This window comes from Symphalangus syndactylus, chromosome 10, assembly GCF_028878055.3.
Source record: "Symphalangus syndactylus isolate Jambi chromosome 10, NHGRI_mSymSyn1-v2.1_pri, whole genome shotgun sequence".
In the NCBI taxonomy this organism is placed as follows: Eukaryota; Metazoa; Chordata; class Mammalia; order Primates; family Hylobatidae; genus Symphalangus; species Symphalangus syndactylus.
The window spans coordinates 26317171-26340754 of NC_072432.2; the positions used below are offsets into that span (position 1 = coordinate 26317171).

The 23584-nt window shown below is 38.7% G+C and overlaps 1 protein-coding gene across 5 annotated transcripts in view; it reads right to left on the reverse strand.

The window, feature by feature from the left end:
* The window catches only part of NEBL (nebulette), a 391737-nt gene that overhangs the window by 177395 nt on the left and 190758 nt on the right, over positions 1-23584 (reverse strand). For all 5 annotated transcript variants that reach the window (XM_055296713.2, XM_055296711.2, XM_055296710.2 and 2 more), the window contains exon 4: positions 6084-6191. In XM_055296713.2, coding sequence (XP_055152688.1) covers positions 6084-6191 — 108 coding nt within the window. The remainder of the gene's footprint in view (positions 1-6083; positions 6192-23584) is intronic.

Consider the following 23584-nt stretch of genomic DNA (forward strand, 5'->3'; position numbering starts at 1 on the left):
ATTAAAACCAAAGTGGAGAATATGATGTGTGAAATGAGTGGTACAAATGATAATGTTACAGCACAAAGCCCCACAATAATTCAGAGATGAGACACATCACTGTAGCTGGGTTTCAGCGTGTGTCTGGGATCAGAGGGCTGGGCTGTCATTTACAGAGAGTGTGAAATTGTCCTAAACATGCAGAATGACTCATGCAAAGCCCAGAACAGAGTGAGTAGGCAGGCCTAAAAGAAATCGAAGAACAGTGGTGAAGAGCAGTGAAAGAAAAGGTGAAAAATAGTCATTTAGGAGCAGATTGTGGAGGGTCCTTAGAGTCAAAATTAAAGGGTTTAGGAGATTAGACTTTATCTACTCAAACTGGAGGTCCATGGAAAGTATTTTAGTGGGTCATAATTAGGGTCTTGATGAAAGAGATATTTTAGAACAACTCATCTGGTGATTGTGTTTTAGATGCAATGAAAGGAGCAGAAGGAGATAAGGCCAATTAGGAAGTTACTGCAGTAACTCAGGCAAGATAATGGCCTGAACACAGTGAAACTGAAAAGAAAGGAATACGGGAAAAAAAGGATTTCATGAAAAAAGGATCTTCACAAATTGTTTGCTGAATCCCTCATCTCTGTTTCAAAAAAAAATAGTCATACGTGTTAATTCTTTTATTCCTGGGGCTCTTCTCAAACCTCCCCTTTAGACAATGCCATTTTACAACCAAAACTCTTGTACTTGACATGCACAAGCAATTACTGGTCTGGGATGTATTTGTTTCTTTAAGCGACTGTGGCTGAAAAATTGAGGCTAAAAAGAAGAGATCAGCCTTTGAAGTTCTGCTCTACATGGAAAAATAAAGCAAAACCAGGTGTAAGGGAAACCACAGATTTGGAAGCAAGAAAGGACCAAGAGGTAATTTTCCGTACATTTCTCACATGAAAGTATAAGTAATCCTTATAGAAATACTTTTCCCGAGGAATGGTTGTTCAGAGGATGTAATTAAACAGGATATGTCAAAGTGTTTCAAAATAAGTGAAGTATTCATACATGTGTTAGGTATTATGAGAAAATATGTGTTATTGCCCTATCACTTTCTCTTTTTTTAATCTTTGTTTTTAAAGATAATGATAATGCTACTGACCCCACTATTTACTGGGAATTCATCAGAGTTATTGGTTGAGATGAGCTACAGATAAGGTCTAGTCCACTAAAGCAACATATAGATTCACTCCGTAAAAATGCTAGCCTTCAAGAGCTTAAATCTAAACCACTGACCTCATAACTAATCATCTATGTTATTCAACCCACTTATGACTTACAATAAAAGTAACATTCATTCTCCTTTCAAACTGCTTAGTGTACTAGATTTTACTACTCAAAATCAGAAGCTTTTACATAAATGTTTCATTAGTTATATAACTTCTGCTTCTTGTATAAAGAACAAAATTAACAAATAATGTAATTCAACGAATGACTTTATGATTTTTACCTTTCTCATATTTAAAAAAAGTTTGCTGAATATAAAAAGAAAAAAATCTCCTTCAATGTCAGTTGTTCAGATTCATATAAGACCTAATTGCCTCATACGCGATAATTTTGCCACCAGTTTACAATTAGCATGCATTGCTCATGCATGAGTTGACCCAATTACATAACAAATTTTGCCTTTGGGGATTTCTCTTGACTGCTTGTCTTCTGTCCACCATACAACTCAATTTCACACTGTCAGCAGCCTGAACATGGTTACAGTCAGTCTCTGTCAAAATGATTTATTTAAATTACAAACAGAGACCAAATCCCTAGATAATTGTCCCTACCCTCATGTTCACCCTTGCACTCAACCAAACTTTGAATCAAATCTTTTAATAGCCCATAGACACTACTATTCAATTATTAGGCACTGTTTAGTCCCAATAATCTAATATTGTTGAAGCTAACTCACAAAATCTCAGGGAACTAAATCAGCAGTATCCGTGTGAGATTATTAATGGACATATAATTTATTTTACATTCTAAGAAGTCAGTGAAAAATTATGTAGTGTAGCAAAAGAGCTAAAAATGATTATATTGCAAGATCAAATTATAGAGAGATTACTTTTTGGTATACTTTTTTTTAAAGTGTCATTCTTAGCTTTTCTTGTAAAGTAGGCAAGCATTTCTTATGAATGGGTATGTGGAATTGAAAGTGGTATCAAAAAAGGGTATTTGGAAAAGCAGACAGATAACCAAAATTGTGAACATTGACAAGGTAAGGGAAATAATATAGGGCAGGTGAAACACTAATGTCTATAGACATTAGTCTATAGTGATCTAGGAAAATGGGGTTTAGACACTCTCATTGAAGTCAACACACAGAGATACATACGCAGATATACGCACACACAGACATGCAAAACTATTCTCTCCATTTGTCAAGAACACGCAGAAATCCTGACAAATCAAATAATGGTACACTCACTATTTCAGTCAGTCTTTAAAATACAAGATTTTGTCATCTGGTGGATTTTTGTTTCTTTCCCCTTCATTTGATATTTATCTTCCCCCTGAAATAAATTAGAAAATAAACATCCAGTTTTCATCTATGGCACAAAGTCTGTAAAAGTCTCTTGGGGTTTGACTTCACCATTTTATTTCACAATTCATCCCCAGACTGTCTCAGCTAATTGAAAGTGCAGCTGATATTAGTGGGTAAACAGCCAGAATGAAACATCGGTAATTTTCCCAAGGCTAGCCTGAGTCCCTTGAATGTCTGGCGATGGTTCTGCTTTGGGATCCTGCTGCATGTACCCTGAACGCATTGCTTGTAAACTTGAAGGTGGGAACCACCCGAAATTAGAAAGAGCCTTTACAGTTACCCACATGAGCTGGCCCTGTAGTAGCCACAGAAAAGGGTGTTTTGTTTTTTTAATGCCCATGGGCACAGTACTCCTCAATTCATATTTGGACACTGTCCCTTAAGAATATTTTCCTAAAATATTGGTAAATAAAGAAAATGTGATGTACAAAGATATTTCTGCCATTTCTGAATTTATGCCCTAGAGTTTGGGGGCAAGGAGAGGGTGGATGGCAATTAAGCGACACAGTTGTGAAAATCTGTAGGGCAGGGCTTTCTGGCCCACAGTTCCTAAGTCAGTGCTGAACACATTGGCTGTCAGGTTTCATTCTGCTGAAGAGATACAGTTTAAACAAAACCCGGACTTCTAAACATTATCTTCAATTAAACGATTTGGCTGGATTTCCTGACTTCCTATAAAAACTGTTCCCAAGCCTAACATTCAATTTCATAAGCAACCAAATTCCATCTGAATATTAATATATTCAATGAGATGAAGACATCTTCTGGAATTTCATGGGGAAAAAAATAATTTTCCTTTATTTTAGAAGCCAAGTTCTTTTTCTTCCTAGCCATTAGTCAATTCTGAAATCCTGCCTCTTTTCTTGTTTTGTTCTGCAGCTATACTAAGTGGGTAACATAGCAGAAGAATTTTAAATTGCAGTATTTAATAAATCTCCCATGTTCAATATGTTGTCATTATAGCTACCCAGAGAAGGCAAGTTCACCCACCCTCACCTCTTTCATCACACTCAATTTGAAATTTACGGTTGTATTTCATCCCACACCTCAGTAACATATGCAGACTGAGTGGTCATTTCCAAATGATTTCAAATCCTCAATAAACGAACATGAGAATAGCTGAAAAAATTTCAAAACATTGAGATAGACATAAGCAATCAAAAATGCCCATTCATCCGTAACATATTACCCAAAACACCTAGGAGTTGTCATTAAATTCACTGCTTTATGTCTTTATACAAGAGAGATTAAAGGCAGCTAAGAAAGAGCCACACAATATTCAGAGATAAACTAGAAACAAATAAGAGAAAATGAAACACAGGGAAACATAAAGATAGCAAAGACTGCCAATCTTAGTTAACCTACCTACATTAACCTATATTAAATTTGGGGCTCAAATGCAAGACTCACAAATTTCATACCCCTAATAATTTTCAGGATCTATAATTTCAGGATTATAATTTCCCAGCATCTCTAGCCGGAAGATTCTGGGGTCTTTCCAGTCTAGACACTTTCTCACCTGTTTCCTCTCATAACAGACACAATCCAGCCACTGTCAAAAAATATCTGTTTGGGTTTTAGCCAATATTGTTCAGTGGGTTTAGATTAAAGTAATATGGAAAACTGGACTTGCCAAAGTACTACTTTTTGGATCAACTCAAGTTTCTTACAGAAAAAGATCCTTGAGTAATATGGAAAACCTAGTGAGGTAAGGGAAAAAGTTCATGAAGTTGCAGTCTTATAAATGAATAATAAATTCACCAGACCTCAGAGCACTTAACGGCCTCCCTTCTTTAACAGTTGGTCCCTAATGGTAATATTATGAAGTCTATATTTTTTACAGCTATCCAAACATTTAATATGCCTCATCTTGGCTAAGAGAACTACTTATAGGACTGCTATGGCTGCTAACATCAAAACATTGCAAAAAGTTTTTTTTTAAAAAAAAGATGTTGTCTAAGTTACACGCTTTTAAAAGCCAGCATTGTCTAAATAATAGGCTTAATCTAAATGGTGCTTTTTATACTGCTGTCTATATAACATACTATATATGATAAATATAGATTAATACATACCTGTGTGATAAGGGTTTTTTGCATAATTAAGAATGGATCTGCAAACGACCTCTGGTATTGAATAAAATGTATATTCCTGCTAATGATAAAGGTTGGTAAAATGGTCAGTATTTTCTAATTAAAAATGAATACTGACTAAATTTGAATAAAAATTAAAAGGCTTACCTTTGATCAGCTGCAATCCTTATGTTAGCTGTCACATGGATGTCTTAGGTAGAAATGTTTAGTTCTTTTTGAAATAAAATTCAGTGATTGTTGAAGATGTATGATATAACTGTTTTTGGCAGAATTATTTTTTAAATAAACATTTGCCAAAAATAATCCAAAGAAAGAACTGTTATTAAATGTAACTGCCAGTGAAATAGATCATTGATTTGCATTTTTAAAAGCAAAAATTGCATTTTTAAAAGCATGTGTGTATAGATATGTGTGTGTATATATACACATATATTATATACAAACACATATATAATATATACACTTATATACGCACACATATATACATGTATACATACATCTCATGATGATGACCAAATATCAGTGAGTTTAAAACTGTCTGCTAATTAAACATGTCCTGGAAATTAAGGCTACATCAGTTATAACACCTAGATATACAAATTTTAGTGACTTTATAAGTGACACACAAAATACAGTTCTCGTGAAAAATGGTATGAGGGTTGCCTGTTTGCTCATACTTTTATGTCACTCACACATTTGTTAATTTTCGTTCATATTTCCTCTTGGATATCTAACATTGAATTAATTTTTGTGAAGAAAAATACATCCTGACACACTTCATATAATATTTTGGAAGAAACATAATCACAGGTGTGAATTACAAAAACTAAGAAGAGCTGTTTATCCACCTTTAATAAGTACTGAATTAATACCTCCCTAATATGTTTTGAACTTCTGCTAGTCTCCATTTTCTCTTTCGAGGAAACTGTATTAATAAACAAGGCATACCTTCAAGTCCAAAGCAACTACATATATAAATGTTTATTTCAAAAGTAAGATGTAATACCTGATTTCAACAAATATCTAATTCAAAGTATGAAATCTTATAGACACATAGTCAGCAAATAAGAGATTTTTTTAAGACTCCTAAGCTTATATGTATATTTTATATGCTTATCCACAGTCAAAACTTAACTTTCAAGTTTCTTATTTTAATTATAAAAGGCCTATTTTGGAAAAATTTGAAAGCTTGAGAATCATTCAAAATGGAATAAGGAGATCTTCTATTAGGTAACTAAGCACTGGGCCCTAGATAACTGTGATGGAACCAGAGGGCAGGGTTTACCAGATGAAATTGGCATAGTCTATGCGTGCACTGAGTACTGCTTGCACCCCACAGCAACACAAACACTTCCAAGTCACCCATCCTCCCTTTCTCATCCAGAAATGCACATCAGAGCCATCATGCTATTGAATAAACAGGCACCTACGTTACTGATTTGTTCCTGAGTCCTCTTCAGTCTCTGTAGCTCAGGAGTGTCCGTGACGATGCTGAAGCCCCTCCCTTTGCTTTCTTCAAAATCTCTTTTGTACTTGACCTAACAAGAAGGGGGAAAAGAAAAGTGAACAGAGGGATCACGAATCCCACTCAGGATAGGCTGGGCCAACGAAGCTGCTGGAATTGCAAACAATGGCTAAAAACACAGGTCTCGGCTGGAGGTGCAGTTAAGAGCCAAAAGGAAACAGCCAGGCTACCTGGTTTGTGTTCCAGAAACTCGACTTAATATTTGTGCGACTTTAAGCAAGTTCTTTAACCACTCTGTGCTCAGTGTTGCCATCTGTATGGCGGCAATAACAACAATGGCTATTTAGCAGGTTGTAGGGATGGGATCGGACTACTTGATGCATGCATCTGGCTGATAGAAACAACTAAGTACTCCATAATAGCTATTATGATTATCACCATTAATACCATTACCACTGTGAAAGGAAAGAAAATGTGGAAAAAGAAAGCTAAATCTTCTTCTTTTCCTGTGCCCGCCTGTCAGTGAAAAAGCCTCATTTTGAGCCTGAACTGCCCAATGGAGGAAGGAGACAAAGAATTGACAGCTAGCCCTGTCCAAGAAGTTTTTATTCAACTTCAGAAGGCAAACATATGGATACAATTACACAATGCTGTATTGCCAAATGGCAAGTATATAAATGCTTATGAAAATATTTATAAAATAGGCCACACCTAGAGATTAAAAAGCTGCTCACACATGCCCTTGGCATACTGCGTGCTGAAGTAGCGAAGACTTTTTTCAGTATTTACATATACTTCCTTCCTAATTACAACCCAATGGAGCTGAATTTTACTGTTTCCTCGGAGGACTGGAACAGCTAATGCTTCCTCTTACAGAACCCCATCTCCTGTTATTAGCATAATGACAATAACTGTCACACCAGTTAAAGATTCAGCTTGTTAATGACTGAGATGGTTACATCACTTTGACTGTTCTTTTTTTAAGCCTAAATATCAAGAAATATGGAAACATATTTTGATAACCCATAGAATCCCCATTTTACATTCAAAATTACAAGCTTCCAATTAACACTTAAATTGATCATTAAAATTAATTAAGTTAATTTAGGGTTGCCTATTCAATATGATTGTTAGTGTAGTGTAGTCTTCTGCAGAAGGTAGAAAAGTTCCCTTCATTGAACATGGAATGGCTGTTTCTGTTGAGTCATGTCTGTATTTAAATACACAATTCTATCAAGCATTATTATCCTCAAGGATACTGCAAGATTTTCTTTTACCAGACAAGCTTGAAAGAAACATACACACACACACACACACACACACACACACACACACACACACACAGGGAAATCTAGATACTGTCATCGCTTTTAGCTTAAGAATACCTAATTCTGCTCTCTGTACTTCGATTTGTAAAAGCACTAAACCCCTTACTTTATTCCCATAAGTAAAAGGTCAAATAAACTGCAATATTTTTCTTCCACATAAAATGCTGAGAGATTAGCCTTCTCACCCTCCATCTCCCAGCATGGGTAAAGATCCACATGCTGGCACATTCTCGGTGTTTTATGCCTAACTAAGCAGGCAAGCTATTTAGCTTTGCTGGTAGTAAGCACTGGAGCTCAGAGTAGTAAAATAATAAAAGTTAAAAGGATGACAAGGTTGGAATAGCAACAGGCATGAAGATATAGGAAGAAATGCCTGTGAGACAAGTTCTAGCATTCCTAACACCAGTCTTAGAGAAGGCACAATCACATATTATTTTTGTTAGGCGTTTGTATTTTTTAATAGCAATTTCCAAAGACAGAGGTGAAAAGAAAAACCAATAAATTCTAGAATCATAGGTATTTTTGGTTTTTTCTTTTTGTTTTGGTAGTGATGGGTTCTCACTATGTTACGTAGGATGGTCTTGAACTCCTGGCCTCAAGTGATCGTCCTACCTTAGCCTCCCAAACTGCTGGGATTGCAGACATCAGCCACCACCGCACCCAGCCTAGAATCACAGGTTTTGAGCTGACTACTGTTCAACAATCCTTTCTAGATTCACAAGACACAAAAGAATCATCTGACTTTGGCTTGCCTGGTTGGGTGACTAGCTTTGAGAAGTGTACAATCACCTCTATAAATGGCTTGCAGAGTGTTGCAGGATTCCTATTTCTTTTGAATGGTGTGAAACACAGCCAAGCCTCTTACCCTCTCAGCACCAGTTCAAGCACCAGCCCACCAGTATTTCTTTACTACACATAGGGAAACTCCGAGCCACTCGTCAGCTCTCTCTCTTCCACACTCCCGCCCACTTTCATCCTATTTACTTAGGTCTAATTTTAAATGTGGTATCAGATGGTTTGTCAGTCATGTGTAGTCTGATTCTGGGAGGCAAGTGGATATAAAAAGAGAACACAGGACAGACGGAAGTAGCAGGATGCCTCTCTCCAATCTCATGTGGCCCCTTTGCCCTCACATGACCTCATCCAGCCAAAGAGGACACCACATCCACAGACCCTGTGATAGATCTCGGGAGGGCCACATAATCTAGCAAGCATCCAACAGCCTTGGCTCTGGGACTTTGGCAGGAACTCTTGGGAAAGAAGCTGTGTCGTTTATTTATGCTACTATAAAGGAATTCCTGAGACTGGGTAATTTACAAAGAAAAGAGGTTTATTTGGCTTGTGGTTCTGTTAGCTGTACAGGAAGCATGGTGCCAGCATCTGCTTCTGGTCAGAGCCTCAAGAAGCTTCCAATCATGACGGAAGGTGAAGGGGAGCCAGCATGTCACATGGCAAGACAGGGAGCAAGGGCAGGGGAATGTATCAGGCTCTTTAAACCAGCTCTCACGTGAACTCATTGTTGTGGGGAGGGCACCAAGCCATTCATGAGGGATCCACCCCCATGATCCAAACACCTCCCACTAGTCCATACCTTCAATACTCAGGATCACATTTCAACATGAGATCTGAGGGGGACAAACCTCCAAACCATATCAGAGGTGCTCTGTTGCTATGGTCTGGCTAGTTTAACTGGCTGTAAAAGTAGAGTTGCTGACTACCATGTGGCCACAGTCCAATAATGAAGTCAACACAGACGCAAGCAAAAGAGTGATTGACACAGAATCCTGACATCACCATTTGAGCACCTGAATTTAACTCTTCCAAAAGCCAGAAACACTAGGTTTGCCGGTTACATGAGCTAATCTCTTCCTTTTACAATCAAAAGTATTCTGGTGAACATAACCAGCCCCCATGTCCATGTGTTGTACACACGTATGACAAGGCTCCTAGTAAATACAAACATGTAAATTTCTCATTGACTTCTATGCCCTGATTCTTCCTATGCATGTTACAAGATGTAATAGTTTAGATAAACAGCAGATTCTATCAAGGAAAGAGCATTGCTTTCATGGACAATCCTTCGCTCATTCAGCAAATCTTTACTGAGCACCTACTATGTGCCAAGAGCTGTTCCAGGTATAGAAATGATGTGACAAAGAGAAGTCAATGGTCCCTGCCCTCATGGGGCTTATGTTAATTACAACGCAAAAGATGAAAAAGACACAAGATCTATGTAGGTCATAAATGGTATGTTAGTGGGAAGCGCTAAGAGAGAAAAATAGCGAGACAAGGGGACGTGAAGTGTCAGGCAGTCTGCCCTTCTAGACAGGGTGGTCAGGGAAGTCCCCAGTGAGAAGGTGACATTTCAGTAAGGCCTCAAAGAGGGATGAAGAAAGCCACACAAACTTCTTCCAGGAGAGCTATGCAGGCAGAGGGAACAGACAGAGCAAAGCCCTAAAACCCTTTAGAAAGGTCAAGGAAGGCCACTGTGTCTGGAGCAATCTTAGTGGGGGGGGAAGAGGAAGAGGACTGCAGACAGTGGTCACACGGGGCTTTGCAGTCCCTGAGGATGTTGGCTTTTCTTCCCTGTGGGGCATGGGGCCCATGGAGGTTTGTATGCGGAACAGCAGCGTGTCCGGACTTGTGTTTTAAAAGGCTTTCTCTAGCTGCTGTCCTGCAAACTCCTTGGAAGTCTGCAGGACAGAAGCAAGAAGCCCAGGTAGGGGCAGGCAATGTCAGTCCCTTCCCCAAGTCAGCCACTGTCAGAGAACTGTCCCAGGACCACAGAAGAAAGTAAAAGTATTTGAGCACAGCCTCAGGGTCCTGGCGTCCCCACAAGACCCCACCAGGCATGCTACACACTCTTGTCAGAACGGAGCAGGAAGGACAAAGAGGAGAGAGGACACAATTAAGTTACCAACCTGAGCTCAGAAAGAGAATGTGCCATACCTGGGAAGTAACACAGTGTTATCTCCCTACAGTCTTATCCCTTCAAAACTGAAGAGAGGCACTTTGAAAATGCATTCAAAGTCAAATGTGAGAAATTCACATAACAGACAACTTGCTTTGCCACATTTGCCTTCAGAAGTAACTTCAAAATGTCTTATTTCAAATATTGAATACTGTATATTATGGACATTCTATATATGTCTATATGTGTTGACATTCTACGTGTCTGTGTGTATAGGTTGCATGTATGCTCAGAAACATGATATGCATGTGTACATAGATAACTTCCTGCAGCACAGATTAGAACACTAAAGCAAGAGCCAAGAAACCTGAATTTAATCCCTGATTCTTTTCTGTGATCTTAATTTGCTCTATTTGTCTAACACTCCTGATCCTCACTTAGAAAATAAAACAAGAAAATATGCAATATGCTACACATTAAATGAATGTTTGCAAGGTTAAAATAAATAACATGTGAAAATACCAAGCAAGGATATGACCCTTCAGCAAATATTAGTTTCATTCTTTTCACTAAAATTTAAAAACGGCCTTTGCTCCTGAAGTGTGTGCATTTCTGCCAAAGTGTGCACCCTTAGTGATAGTTTGTGTTTGAAGTCATCAGCAATTAGCCCTCCCAAGTTCATGCAGGGTGACAGCCTGGACACCGGAGCAGTTCTGGACCAGCTTAAGGAAAAGGCTCACAGTGACTAAAAAGGAAGACTTCTGAAAAACAAAATAATGGGCAGAGTGGCAAATGGAATTATTTACTAACGCTGAGATAGGAGTTCTCTTCCCCAAATGCTGCAAACAGCACAATTATTACCATTATAAAACATCAGTAAATGGAGACAATGGAATCCACTAAAGAGAAAGGCCACTGTTAGGCAGAAAGCCATCGCGGATGAAGGAAGAAGGAAGCCAACTGGGACCAGAGACTGGTAAATTGTTGAATGACAAACTGAAAGGAGATTAAATAACACTTGGCAATGAATTCAAGGATGGGCACATCCTACAGCTCAGCAGCTCTACACCAGATCATGCTTCTCTCCAAAGAGAGAGCATCTGGAGACCTGGACCGACATGTTCTTAATAACATTGTTTCTATTTTCAAAGAAAAAAAAAAGGAAACAACCTGAATCACCACCCACAGGAGAATGAATAAATCCAATGTAATATTATTTAAGAGTTAAAATAAGTGAATCATGGATCTATGTGGATGAATCTCAGAAACATTATGTTGAGGGGAGGAAAAAGCAAGAAACGCAGACACAGGGCTGGGCATGGTGGCTCACGCCTGTAATCCCAGCACTTTGGGAGGCCAGGGCAGGTGGATCACTTGAGGTCAGGAGTTTGAGACCAGCCTGGCCAACACGGCCAAACCCTAGCTCTACTAAAAATACAAAAATTAGCAGGGTGTGATGGTGCACACCTGTTGTCCTAGCTACTCGGGAGGCTGAGGCAGGAGAATCACTTGAACCTGGGAGGTGGAGGTTGCAGTGAGCTGATATCACACCACTGCACTCCAGCCTGGGTGACAGAGCAAGACTCCATCTCGAAAAAAAAAAAAAGCGCATACTGGCGAATGTGTGGTGGGAGGGGGCTTGATAACACAACATTCAGGGGAGTGGTGACAAGATCTGCTCATTGAAAAACGTACAGGGAGCTTCCCTGTTACTAGTGATGTTCTAGTTCTTACACTGGATGGTGAATTCACATGTTATCTTTTTATTATCACCCTATAAAACTTGCATGTACACATTATATATAATCTTTTGTGTTGATCAACTATCTCACAATAAAAGTATCTTCAAAGAAAGCAGGGACAGAGTTTTAAAAGTCCTGATGCAGAAACTGAGGAACCCAGAGGTTAGACAAAAAACATGAGTGGGAGAAGAGAAAATGAATATTATAACCAGGAATTCAGTTGATATTTTCAGTCAGCCAAAGACGGGTTTTTCATAAATGGCAGGTGAGCTAGTCAATGGGTATCCACCATTTGCAGAAAGTTAAATCAGCCACTCTGAGTTTCTTCATCTTAGTGAGGCTGTTTATATCAGCAAACACAGACTTGAAGCAAAAAGGTAGGAAAAATTGCATTGAGAGAGTGTGAAAGGGTGGTGTTAAAGGGATTCCAAATATGGATTAGGGCCAGGCACGGTGGTTCATGCCTGCAATTGCAGGACTTTGGGAGGCTGAGGCAGGAAAAGTGCTTGAGGCACGGAGTTTGAGACTAGCCTAGGCAACACAGCAAGGCCCCATCTCTTAAAAAAAAAAAAAAAAAAATTAAAATCAGCCAGGTATGGTGGTACATACCTGTAGTCCCAGCTACTAGGGAAGCTGAGACAGGAGGAATGCCTCAGCCCAGAAGTTCAAGGCCGCAGTGAGCTATGTTCGCACTACTGCACTCAAGCCTGGGCAACAGAGCAAGACCCCATCTCTAAAATAATTAAATAAATATATAAATATGGAGGAGGGAGGAATCACAGAAGTTCAAGGGGATGCATCACATGTATCACAATAGACAAGAGCAGTGAGAACTATGCAGGGATGGAAGTATATACAGGAGGAGAACAGTATTTGCTTTAACGCAGCTTGTCAGAACGTGTTTAACAGAAGCCTAAAATCTCAGGAGCATGTATTACTGATTCACGTTATTCTGCTCTTTATTTCATACATTTCTGATACAATGAAATCCATGACTAATTTCCTTACCTTTCATGACATGATAGATACTCCACATTTCTTTAAAGGGAGACGGTGAGGGTCGCAGTATTTTAAAACTACGTGCAAAATTCTTAATTTGATCTGCAAAATTTAGTGCTCAATTATGTATAGTTCTTGTATAGTTCATCATCATCTTGGATATTTCCATAGATTTTAAGGTACTAGAAAATGTAGACCACATGCTTCTTTCTCTCTCACTGCATTTTGCTTGGTGCTAAGCATAGATTAAAAGCTTAATAACCATTTCATGATTGATTACTATCTAGTTTTGTATGTTTAAGGTCTAAAATGCAGAAAATTGGTTAATCTCACAATGTTAGATGGGAATTAAACAATACAAAGGAAAATCTGATTAAGAATTTTTTTTAAGGTGAAGTTAATTTTACCAAATGTTAAGTCAAAGAAATGAGCTCAAAAGTAAATTTTCTTTTTTATAAATTAATCTCATAATTTGTAAATCTATGGTTAATTAAATAAAATTAAAATTATAATTAACTTTTTAAACATAATTAAAAAGCATTAAAAATCATGTCCGTAGATTTCTAAGCTTTCAATTAAACTTCCACTGCATTCCCAGAAGCTCTTAGTGATATTTACTATTTTGTCAGTTTTCCATGTATATTCACAATCCAACTTTACCAGATTTGGGGTTCTTTTACTTAAAAAAAAAAAATGAAATTTTTTTTTATTCTAAACAAAAATGCTAAATACATCAAAAAGGACTTTTTTTCTTTTTTCTTTTTTCTTTTTTGAGACAGTCTCTCTCTGTCACCCAGGTTGGAGTACAGTGGCACAATCTTGATTCACTGCAACCTCTGCCTCCCAGATTCAAGCAATTCTTGTGCCTCAGCCTCCTGAGTAGCTGGGATTACAGGCGTATACCACCACACTGAGCTAATTTTTGAATTTTCAGTAGAGACAAGGTTTTGCCATGTTGCCAGGCTGGTCTCAAACTCCTGACCTCAAGTGATCCGTCCGCCTTGACTTCCCAAAATGCTGACATTCCAGGTGTGAGCCACCGTGCCTGGCCCCAAAAAGCATATTTCAATTTCTCAATCAGTTAAGATAATTAAAAATTACTCCTAAGACACTCAAGTGTAGCTTAGTGGTTAAAAACATAGCCTCAGAAATTATACAAACTTGTCTTGGGCCCTGACTCCACCATATTAGCTGTGTTACCTTAGGCAAGTTACTTAGTATCTCTGAGATTCAGTTTCCTCATATACAAAACATGCATAATTTGAGTACAATATTGAGAGCACTTTTGTGAGAATTAAATGAGATAATACTAGTGCCTGACATCTAGTAAGTGGCTCCTGTGTTCCAAGCATAGTACTGAGTGCTTTACATATTGTGTGAGCAGAGCAAGAATGGGAAGCCCAGCGGATAAGCTGCAAGAACTACTCAGCACTCCTTACTGTACACACATGTTGACTCACTCAATCGTAACTCAACAGCCTACTCCATGGCCAGGGACTGTGCCATCTGCATTTAGGAGCTCCTTCAGTCCTTTTTGGATCAAAAAAAGAATATAAATAGGCTGGGCACAGTGACTCACATCTGTAATCCCAGCACTTTGGGAGGCCCAGGCAAGAGGATCACTTGAGCCCAGGAGTTCAAGACCAGCCTGGGCAACATAGGGACACCTTGTGTCTGCCCCGCCAAAAGAAAGAAAAAAAATTAGCTGGACATGGTGGCACACGTGTGTGGTCCCAGCTACTCAGGAGGCTGAGGTGTGAGGAGTGCTTGAGCCTGTGAGGTGAAGGGTGCAGTGAGTTGTGATCATGCCACTGCACTCCAGCCTGGGCAACAGAGCGAGAACTCGTTTTAAAAAAAAAAAATTAATAGAATATAAATAAATAAAGGCAACAATAATTACAAGGTACATATATCCTCTTCAGATAAATCTTAGCGGGTATGCACGTTAAGGTCCATTTTACAGATGAAGGAAGTTTGCGGAAGTCACAGAGCTGACAGAAGGCAGAAGTCTCTCTGACATCCACCTGCCCAGCATCTCCCCAGATGTTATGTTTCAATTCATCTGACAATGAAAAAAATGCCCAAGTGAAAAATATCAAAGTGAACACAAGACATAAACAACATTCTGTAAATAAGCAGAAGTGAAAGTGGAACCAATTGAATATTTCTTAGTATAGGATGCCAAAAGATTTGCATAACCTAAAATTAGTTAATGTATTATCTGTAATGGATCCTGTAGCGCCACAAAAGAGACAAATAATCACCCAAAGTAAAGTTTAACACAACCTACATTTCAACAAAAGTGTTTTCAGGTCTTTCTGTTGAAGTCAAAAATTGTTTAAATTTTCTTTTAGGAAAGATCAGATTAGCAGGGAAATACCATTGCCAAAATGGTAGCACTGGCAAAATACTAATTCGAGGCAAAAAAATATCTCTATATTAATATAGAAAATTGAAGCCTAAAATATATACACATAATCCATATTTTCACTAAGAATTTCCTTAATAGCATTTAATAATTTGGACAGTTGATACATTTTGCTTCTGACCACATGTTCTCTTAATCCTTTAGAGACAGTCTCATCTTTATATAATTACAATTTTAAAATATAAATAGCCTAGTTCACACATAGAATAGAATATTACTGAAGTTACTTTGAACCAGAAGGTACCACACAAGGTTAAAATAAGGAGAGAATAAGAAATCACAACAGGGAACAGTCCTGTGTACATATTCTGAATTATAAAGTATTAGGAACTAAGTAATTTCCAGATAGAAAATAACTAATGAGGAAATAAGTCATTCAGAAAAGAAAAGCTACATCCTAACTAGCTTAAAGAAAAGAAACAGGATAAACCAAGAATCAAGCAAATATAAACAAAGTGAACTAACACAAAACAGTCATGAAAGTGAAAATAACCTGTCCTAAATCTCAAAGTCTTGTCACAGCTGATAAAAGCGACAGATTATTCCTCAATGTTTCTAGATATGCAGATTGATGTCATTAAAATTGTTCCTAACCTCCCTCCCATACCGGCAATGGCATTATTCATCAGGCAAACACCAACTATTTTTCTATAAAAAGACATATTTCTTCCACTCTACAAAACTGAAAAAAGAAGAAAAAAACCCTGTAAACAGCAAAAGAGAAAAAGAAATACAAATTTAAAAATCAATATAGGCCAGGTGCAGTGGCTCATGCCTGTAATCCCAGCACTTTGGGAGGCCAAAGTGGGCGGATCATGAGGTCAGGAGATCAAGACCATCCTGGCCAACATGGTGAAACCCTGTCTCTACTAAAAATACAAAAAAAAATTAGCTGGGCGTGGCAGTGCGTGCCTGTAGTCTCAGCTACTCAGGAGGCTGAGGCAGGAGAATTGCTTGAACCCGGGAGGCAGAGGCTGCAGTGAGCCAAGATCACTCCACTGCACTCCAGCCTGGTGACAGAGCAAGACGTCTCAAAACATAAAATAAAAATTTTTTTAAAAATGTAAATGCATTATACTTAGTGTGTACAAAAACGACACAAAGGGATGACAGACAGCATGGATCTCAACAAGTCATTTGAATCAAAGCATGTAAAAGATTATTTCCTTAATGCCACATTTCATTTAAAATATAAATCTCCTAGAAATTTTTACAGGTCATTAAAAAAATCTATGTTACAACTAGAAATAGAGCACTAATTCACGTCTTCCATAAGAAAGAAACTATTAAAAATAAATATATTAGAAGCGTTGAAGAGTTACGTGAAGAATTATGGCTTCTTAGCTAACAGTAAGAGCTCCACATTAATTACAGTGTCCGTTGCAAGAAATACTGGAATGTTGCCTCCCTGCAATGTAGTAGCAACTATGATTTATTGAAGACCTATAAGGTATCAGACATTGTTCTAGGCACTTAAGAGACTATCCTGATTAATCTTCAAAAATCACTGTGTAAAAAAGGTATTTTACCTTTTTCCTTTTTTTTTTTTTTTTTTTTTTTTAAGAGACAGAGTATTGCTCTTTCACCCAGGATGGAGTGCAGTGGCATGATCATGGCTCATTGCAGCCTCCAATCTCCTAAGCTCAAGCAACCCTCCCAACTCAGCCCCTGGAGTAGCTAGGACTTTGGGCATGAGCAACCACGTCCAGCTAATTTTTTCTTTCAATTTTGTAGAGACAGGGTCACACTATATTTCCCCAGGCTGGTCTCAAATTCCAGGCCTCAAGTGATCCTCCTGCATCTGCCTCCCGGTGTGCTGGGATTATAGACATAAGCCATCGCTCCCAGTCTACCACTTTTTTACATATCAGAAATGTATCAGAAACCTATAATTTGATCTACCCAAATCCTCCCTCCTCCTAGTAATGGTCCTGAGCCTCTTTTTCTTCATGTAGACTTTGTCAAGAGGTGCCATTTTTAAATGTAACCTCCTTTAACCACCATGGATTGGCCTCATTTGGCCTAAGCCAGTCCAAGTCAAGATGTCTGATTTAGGAACTAGAACCCAAAGTCTGGAGTGAATCTTTCTCCCTAGTGACTAAAACTCTAAGACATCAAACTTTAGAACTATCAGCAGCCATGTTTGCCATCATGGATGTGGAGGAACAGATGCAGTTCATCTGCCAAAAAGAGTCCTGGTCTGATGGCATTTGAATCCTGACCTCCCATTGTTCCTGAAGCCCAAGGCACACTTCCACCCTTGGATTTTGTACCCCAATATCCTCGAAATTCTCATTTTGTTTGAGTTAATGAGCGTTGGGTACTTTTATCACTTGTGACCAAAAATTCTAACTAATATGAGAAACTGAGGCTTAGTGGTTTAGTGGTTACAACCCAGGACTACCATTGCCATCTGTGAATAGTAGAGTCGGGATTCAAACCCAGATCTGCTGTCCCCAAAGTCTTTGCTCTTCCCACCCTATCACGCTATAAAATGGCAATTCAAATATTTCATAAACTTCAAAGACCATAGCTTAGTTTTTTTTTTTGTTTTTTTTTTTTTTTCTTTTAGACAGGGTCTCACTCTATTGCCCAGACTGGAATGCAGTGGTGCAGTCTTGGCTCACTGCAGCCTCAACCTCTTAGGCTCAAGCAATCCTCCCATCTCAGCCTTTCGAGTCTTGGGACTACAGGCATGCACCACCACACACAGTTAATTTTTGTATTTTGTGTAAAGATGGGTTTTTCCCATGTTGCTTCTCGAACTCCTGAGGTGGGCAAGTAATCTGTCCACCTCAACCTCACAAAGTGCTGGAACTATAAGCATAAGCCATTGCACCCAGCCTTGAAATATAATTTAAATAAAAATATATCATTATTTTTTAAAAGACTAGATTCTAAACAACAATGTAAACAAGATCTTAAATAGTTTTTAAATTGTTCTTACATGTTACATACATTAGCCAATATCAGACCTTTAATGGTTACACACACTACCAAGTAGACGCTCAGTAGGCGTCCATCAAATGAGTAAATAACTAAGATAACTACTTAAAATGACATGTAAAATAACTGCAGTCTTAAAGCACCAACTTAGAAAAGTGTGTAGGTTAATTCACTAGTCTGACTTTTAAAAATTAACGCGAATTTTCAACAGGAAAAAAATGGATACTAAATAATTCAAGAAAATCCCAAACTTTGTTAACATTATAATTAGAAGAACTATTGCATGAGTTTGTGCTTCAGTTAATCTATTATCTTGACTGTATTTCTATGAAGTTTCAAGTTTCATGATTCAATATAATTTCATGGTGTTACAGGTACAATTATATTTGTCCTTTGCTGACTCCAAATGGTCCCCCGGGCCTGAAGACACATATGGGCTCCAGGCAAGTCCAGTTCTGGGTCAGTTTCCCAAAATGACATAGGACCTTTCTTTTTCCTCTACAATAAATACCTCAAGAGCCCATCATATTGTTTTCTTTGTAATGTGGATATAAAGAACTGGATTTTATAATTACAAAGAGAAAGAATTAAAAATAAGATCTTAAAAGTACTAGAAGTAGAAAGGGGGGCCGGTTTGAGGTTGACATGGATAAGTGTTTCTACTTCTCTTAAGAATCCTAATTTTGGAATGTCACTCTGCCTGGGCCCATGAATGGTTCACTCCTGCATTTCATAGTTCATGAGAGTACAGCTATTTGAGAAACAGCAATAAGTTGGCATTGCCAATGAGCCAGGTGGTTCCACTATTTGGAAACCATCTGGTCCGAGTTTTCTCTTTGTCAGCACCATCAATATATCAGTAGCAAGAGCTATTATAGGGATTGTGTATGTTTCGTTTCTTTAAATAAACTCAAACAAAACTACCCTGAATATAAATTTTTTATTTCTTTGAATTGTTCTTTCAGAGTATAATGAAACCCATGTCAAGATGAGTTACACTTGAATACTTACAGTCATTACATAACTTTACAAAACAAGGTGGCAAAAGACTGGAAGCCTGCCTCCAACTCCAGCATCTCTTGGTCATGTTAACCATCCATGAGGTAACTACTGCCCAACCTAGCACTGGCAAAATGAGGAATTTTCTGCTGAGGTAGCTGCCAAAGGAAATATATGTGTCCATATAGACATATGTGTGGGCTGTAAAGAGATTTAGATAGAGGTGTTATTTAATCAGTTAAGAAAAACAAAAAGAAGGGGCTCTGAGAAACAAACCTAATTAATCAGAGGCCCTACTGACCCCATCCAGTGGACAATATGACAAGCCAATGAGCAATACTCATCAAATCACTGCCTGTATTGTGAAAAACATATGACAAAAATGTGCTTCAAAGTTTGGAGATTTCAGCTGGGTATGGTGGCTCACACCTGTAATCCCAGCACTTTGGGAAGCCAAGGGAGGCAAATCACTTGAGGTCAGGAGTTCAAGACCAGCCTAGCCAACATGGTGAAACCCCACCTCTACTAAAAATACAAAAAAAAATTAGCTAAGCGTGGTGGCAGGCACCTGTAATCCCAGCTACTTGGGAGGCTGAGGCAGGAGAATCGTTTGAACCCAGGAGGCAGAGGTTGGCAGTGGACCGAGATCACACCACTGCACTCCAGCCTGGGCGACAGAGGGAGACTCTGTATCCAAAAAAAAAAAAAAAAAAAAAAAAAGTTGGGAGATTTCTCAAAGAACTGAAAAATAGAATTACCATTCGACCCAACAATCCTATACTAGGTACATATCGAAAAGAACATAAATTGTTCCACCAAAAAGACACCTGCACTTGTACATTTATCACAGCAGTATTCACAATTGCAAAGACATGGAATCAACCCAGGTGTTCATCAATGGTGAACTGAAGAAAGAAAAGGTGCTACATATACACCATGAAATACTATGCAGCCATAGAAAATAGTAAGATCATGCCTTTTGCAGCCACATGGATCGAGCTAGAGGCCATTATCCTAAACGAATTAATGCAGAAACAGAAAACCACATACCACATGTTCTCACTTATAAATAGGAGCTAAACATTGAGTACACATGGACACAAAGATGGGAACAATAGACACTGGGGACTTCAAAAGGGAGGAGGGAGGGAGGCAGGCAAGGGTTGGAAAACTACCTGTGAGATACTATGCTCACTACTCAGGCAACAGCAACATTAGAAGACCAAACCTCAGCATCACACAATATAGCCATGTAACAAACCTGCATATGTATTCCTGAATCTAAATTTAAAAAAAAAAAAAAAAAAAAGTGCTTCAGGTCCTTACCTGTACCGAAACAAAGGAACACAGCCAACCAAAAATACTAGGCTTTCTGTAATACACATATGTGAAGAGATACTGGCATTAATAAACCTTGTCTTTTAAGCCCTTAATCTCAGTTTCAGTCAAAGATAAAGTTTCCAGCCCAGGTGTTTTTATCAGAACACCCAAAGTCAAATCTCCCTAAATGCCAGCATCTACCCTCCAAAGGCCGACCTCCATTTCACTGCCCTTTAGATAGAAGCCGGAAGTCAGCATGTCACATTCACTTAAGAAGGGACAAATTAAAGAGGTTAAAGTACTGACCTAAAGTTAAAAGAGAAAGAAAGTGAGGCTGTAAGGGATTTTGCTTTCTTCTAGTGGCAGGTCATCTTCGTTCCCCCATTTCTTAACCAATGTTTGACTTGTCAAAATTGCTTTGCTTCATCTGCACCTGACATCTAAATCATTTGACAGGCACATAACCCTATCAAATTTCTAGTTATAGTACAAATAGAGGTAACAAACCATATCCACTGAAATTGATAACAGCTCACACAAAGAGCTGAAAGGCTCGGCTTGCAAAACAAGGGAGAGGCAGCACAGACAGGCGAGCTGGCCTGTGAGCCCACAAGAGGAAGAGGAGGAGGAGCTGGCCAGATGAAAGGCTAATCCCACCAAATCCAATTGGTACTCAAATCCTTCTGCCAGAGATTGAATCAATCAAAAGACCCCATGCTGGGGTGAAAAAAAAATTGTGAAATCAGTGGCGTTAGCTTGTTCCAACTAGCATTTAAACTTAAAAGGCAAATATAACCAAAGCATCAGAATGGTACCTTTGAAAGTTGTCTGCCAACCACAGTTTGCCCTAATGCGTTGCCAGGTTATGAAGTACGACTTCCTAATTCAGTCTTGCAATGCAAGGAATACTAAATACAGCCCCGGTTTTATCTGTAACTCAAGCCTAATCTCCCTGCTCATCTCTAGGATTTGCTCGGAAACAAACAGGGAAAATAGGGTCTGCCACGAAAAGAATACAATATTTTAGGGGGAATATATTACATTGAAAATTAATCTTAAAATGTGGTATGAAACACACATCCTTTTAAAAATCTTTTTTGTTTGTTTAAATGCTCTGGGCTCCTAACACTTCAAGAAATACTGCAGAAGAAAATAAGGAAATAGATATGAAAAATAGATGTAGTCAGCTAGGCAATCCCCCAGCTAAAAGACAGACCTGAAATTAGATTCAAGTTTATCCAACCATAAATATTCCATCTTCCCCAACACTTCCCTGGTCTGAGACCTTTTATCCCAGTCTCAGGAAGGGCTCCTCTAAGACTGAATACTCTAATCAGAACACCAAATCTTTTTAGTTCTCTAAATGAAGACAGATCAATAATATCCCAAAGAATAGACAGCCTATTCAAGTAATATACAAGGCCACTTGTGAGTCTATCCTATTTATGACATTTCTTAGCAAAATTAACAAGAAAAGCTAACCAAAAAAATAATGAGATATTTGATGAAATCAAAAATTTAGAGGGCCGGGCGCGGTGGCTCACGCTTGTAATCCCAGCACTTTGGGAGGCCGAGGCGGGCGAATCACGAGGTCAGGAGATCGAGACCACGGTGAAACCCTGTCTCTACTAAAAATATAAAAAAATCAGCCGGGCGTGGTGGCGGGCACCTGTAGTCCCAGCTACTCAGAGAGGCTGAGGCAGGAGAATGGCGTGAACCCGGGAGGCGGAGCTTGCAGTGAGCCGAGATCGCGCCACTGCACTCCAGCCTGGGCGGCAGAGCGAGACTCCGCCTCAAAAAAAAAAAAAAAAAAAAATTTAGAAAGGGCTGGGTGCAGTGGCTCGCATCTGTAATTCCAGTGCTTTCACAGGCCAAGGTGGAAGGATTGGTTGAGGCCAGGAGTTCGAGAACAGCCTGGGCAACATAGCAAGACCTGGTCTCTACTAAAAATAAAAAAGAAAAATTAGCCAGGTGTGGTGGTGCATGCCTATGGTCCCAGCTACTCGGGAGGCTGAGGTGGATTGCCTGTACCCAGGAGTTTGAGGCTGCAGTGAGCCATGATTGTGCCACTGCACTCCAGCTTGGGAGCCAGAGTGAGACCCTATCTCAAAAAAAAAAAAAAAAAAAAAAAAAAAAAAAAGTTTGGAAAGGTGTGGAGCATCCAGTAATCGAAACAATTACTGCTAAAAATAAAAGTTGGAGCCACTCGGGAGCAAGAGGAGTACCATGTCTCCATATCTACCCCTAGAAAGCCTCCTCATGCACAAGGATAAAGAGTATAGTGAAATCTGCAATCTAAATGTCTCAATATACAGATAAGCTGGCGTACAGTCACATTCCGGCATCTTAGGCATCAGTTCAAATTAAGTAAGTAAGTAAAAATTAAATCAATTCTATTTCTCTAGCTGAATCACCATAACTCTGCAAAACATTATTAGATGAAAAAAAGCAAGCTGGAGGATAAATATAGAATATGAAATCTTTTATTAAAATAATACATGTAGGACTGGGCACGGTGGCTCACGCCTGTTATCCCAACACTTTGTGAGACTGAGGTAGGAGGACTGCTTGAGACCAGGAGTTGGAGACCAGCCTGGGCAACAGAGCAAGACCTTGTCTCTACAATAAAAATAATGATAATACACATATAAGATTGTATTTTCTATGAGTATTTATTTAGGTATATAAATGCAAAAAAAAAAAAAAAAAAAACCTGGAAAAGGTACACCAAAATGCCAAATGGTAGGAATGGTTCTTTGAGAGCATGAAAGAGAAGAGGCAAAAGGTGGTCAA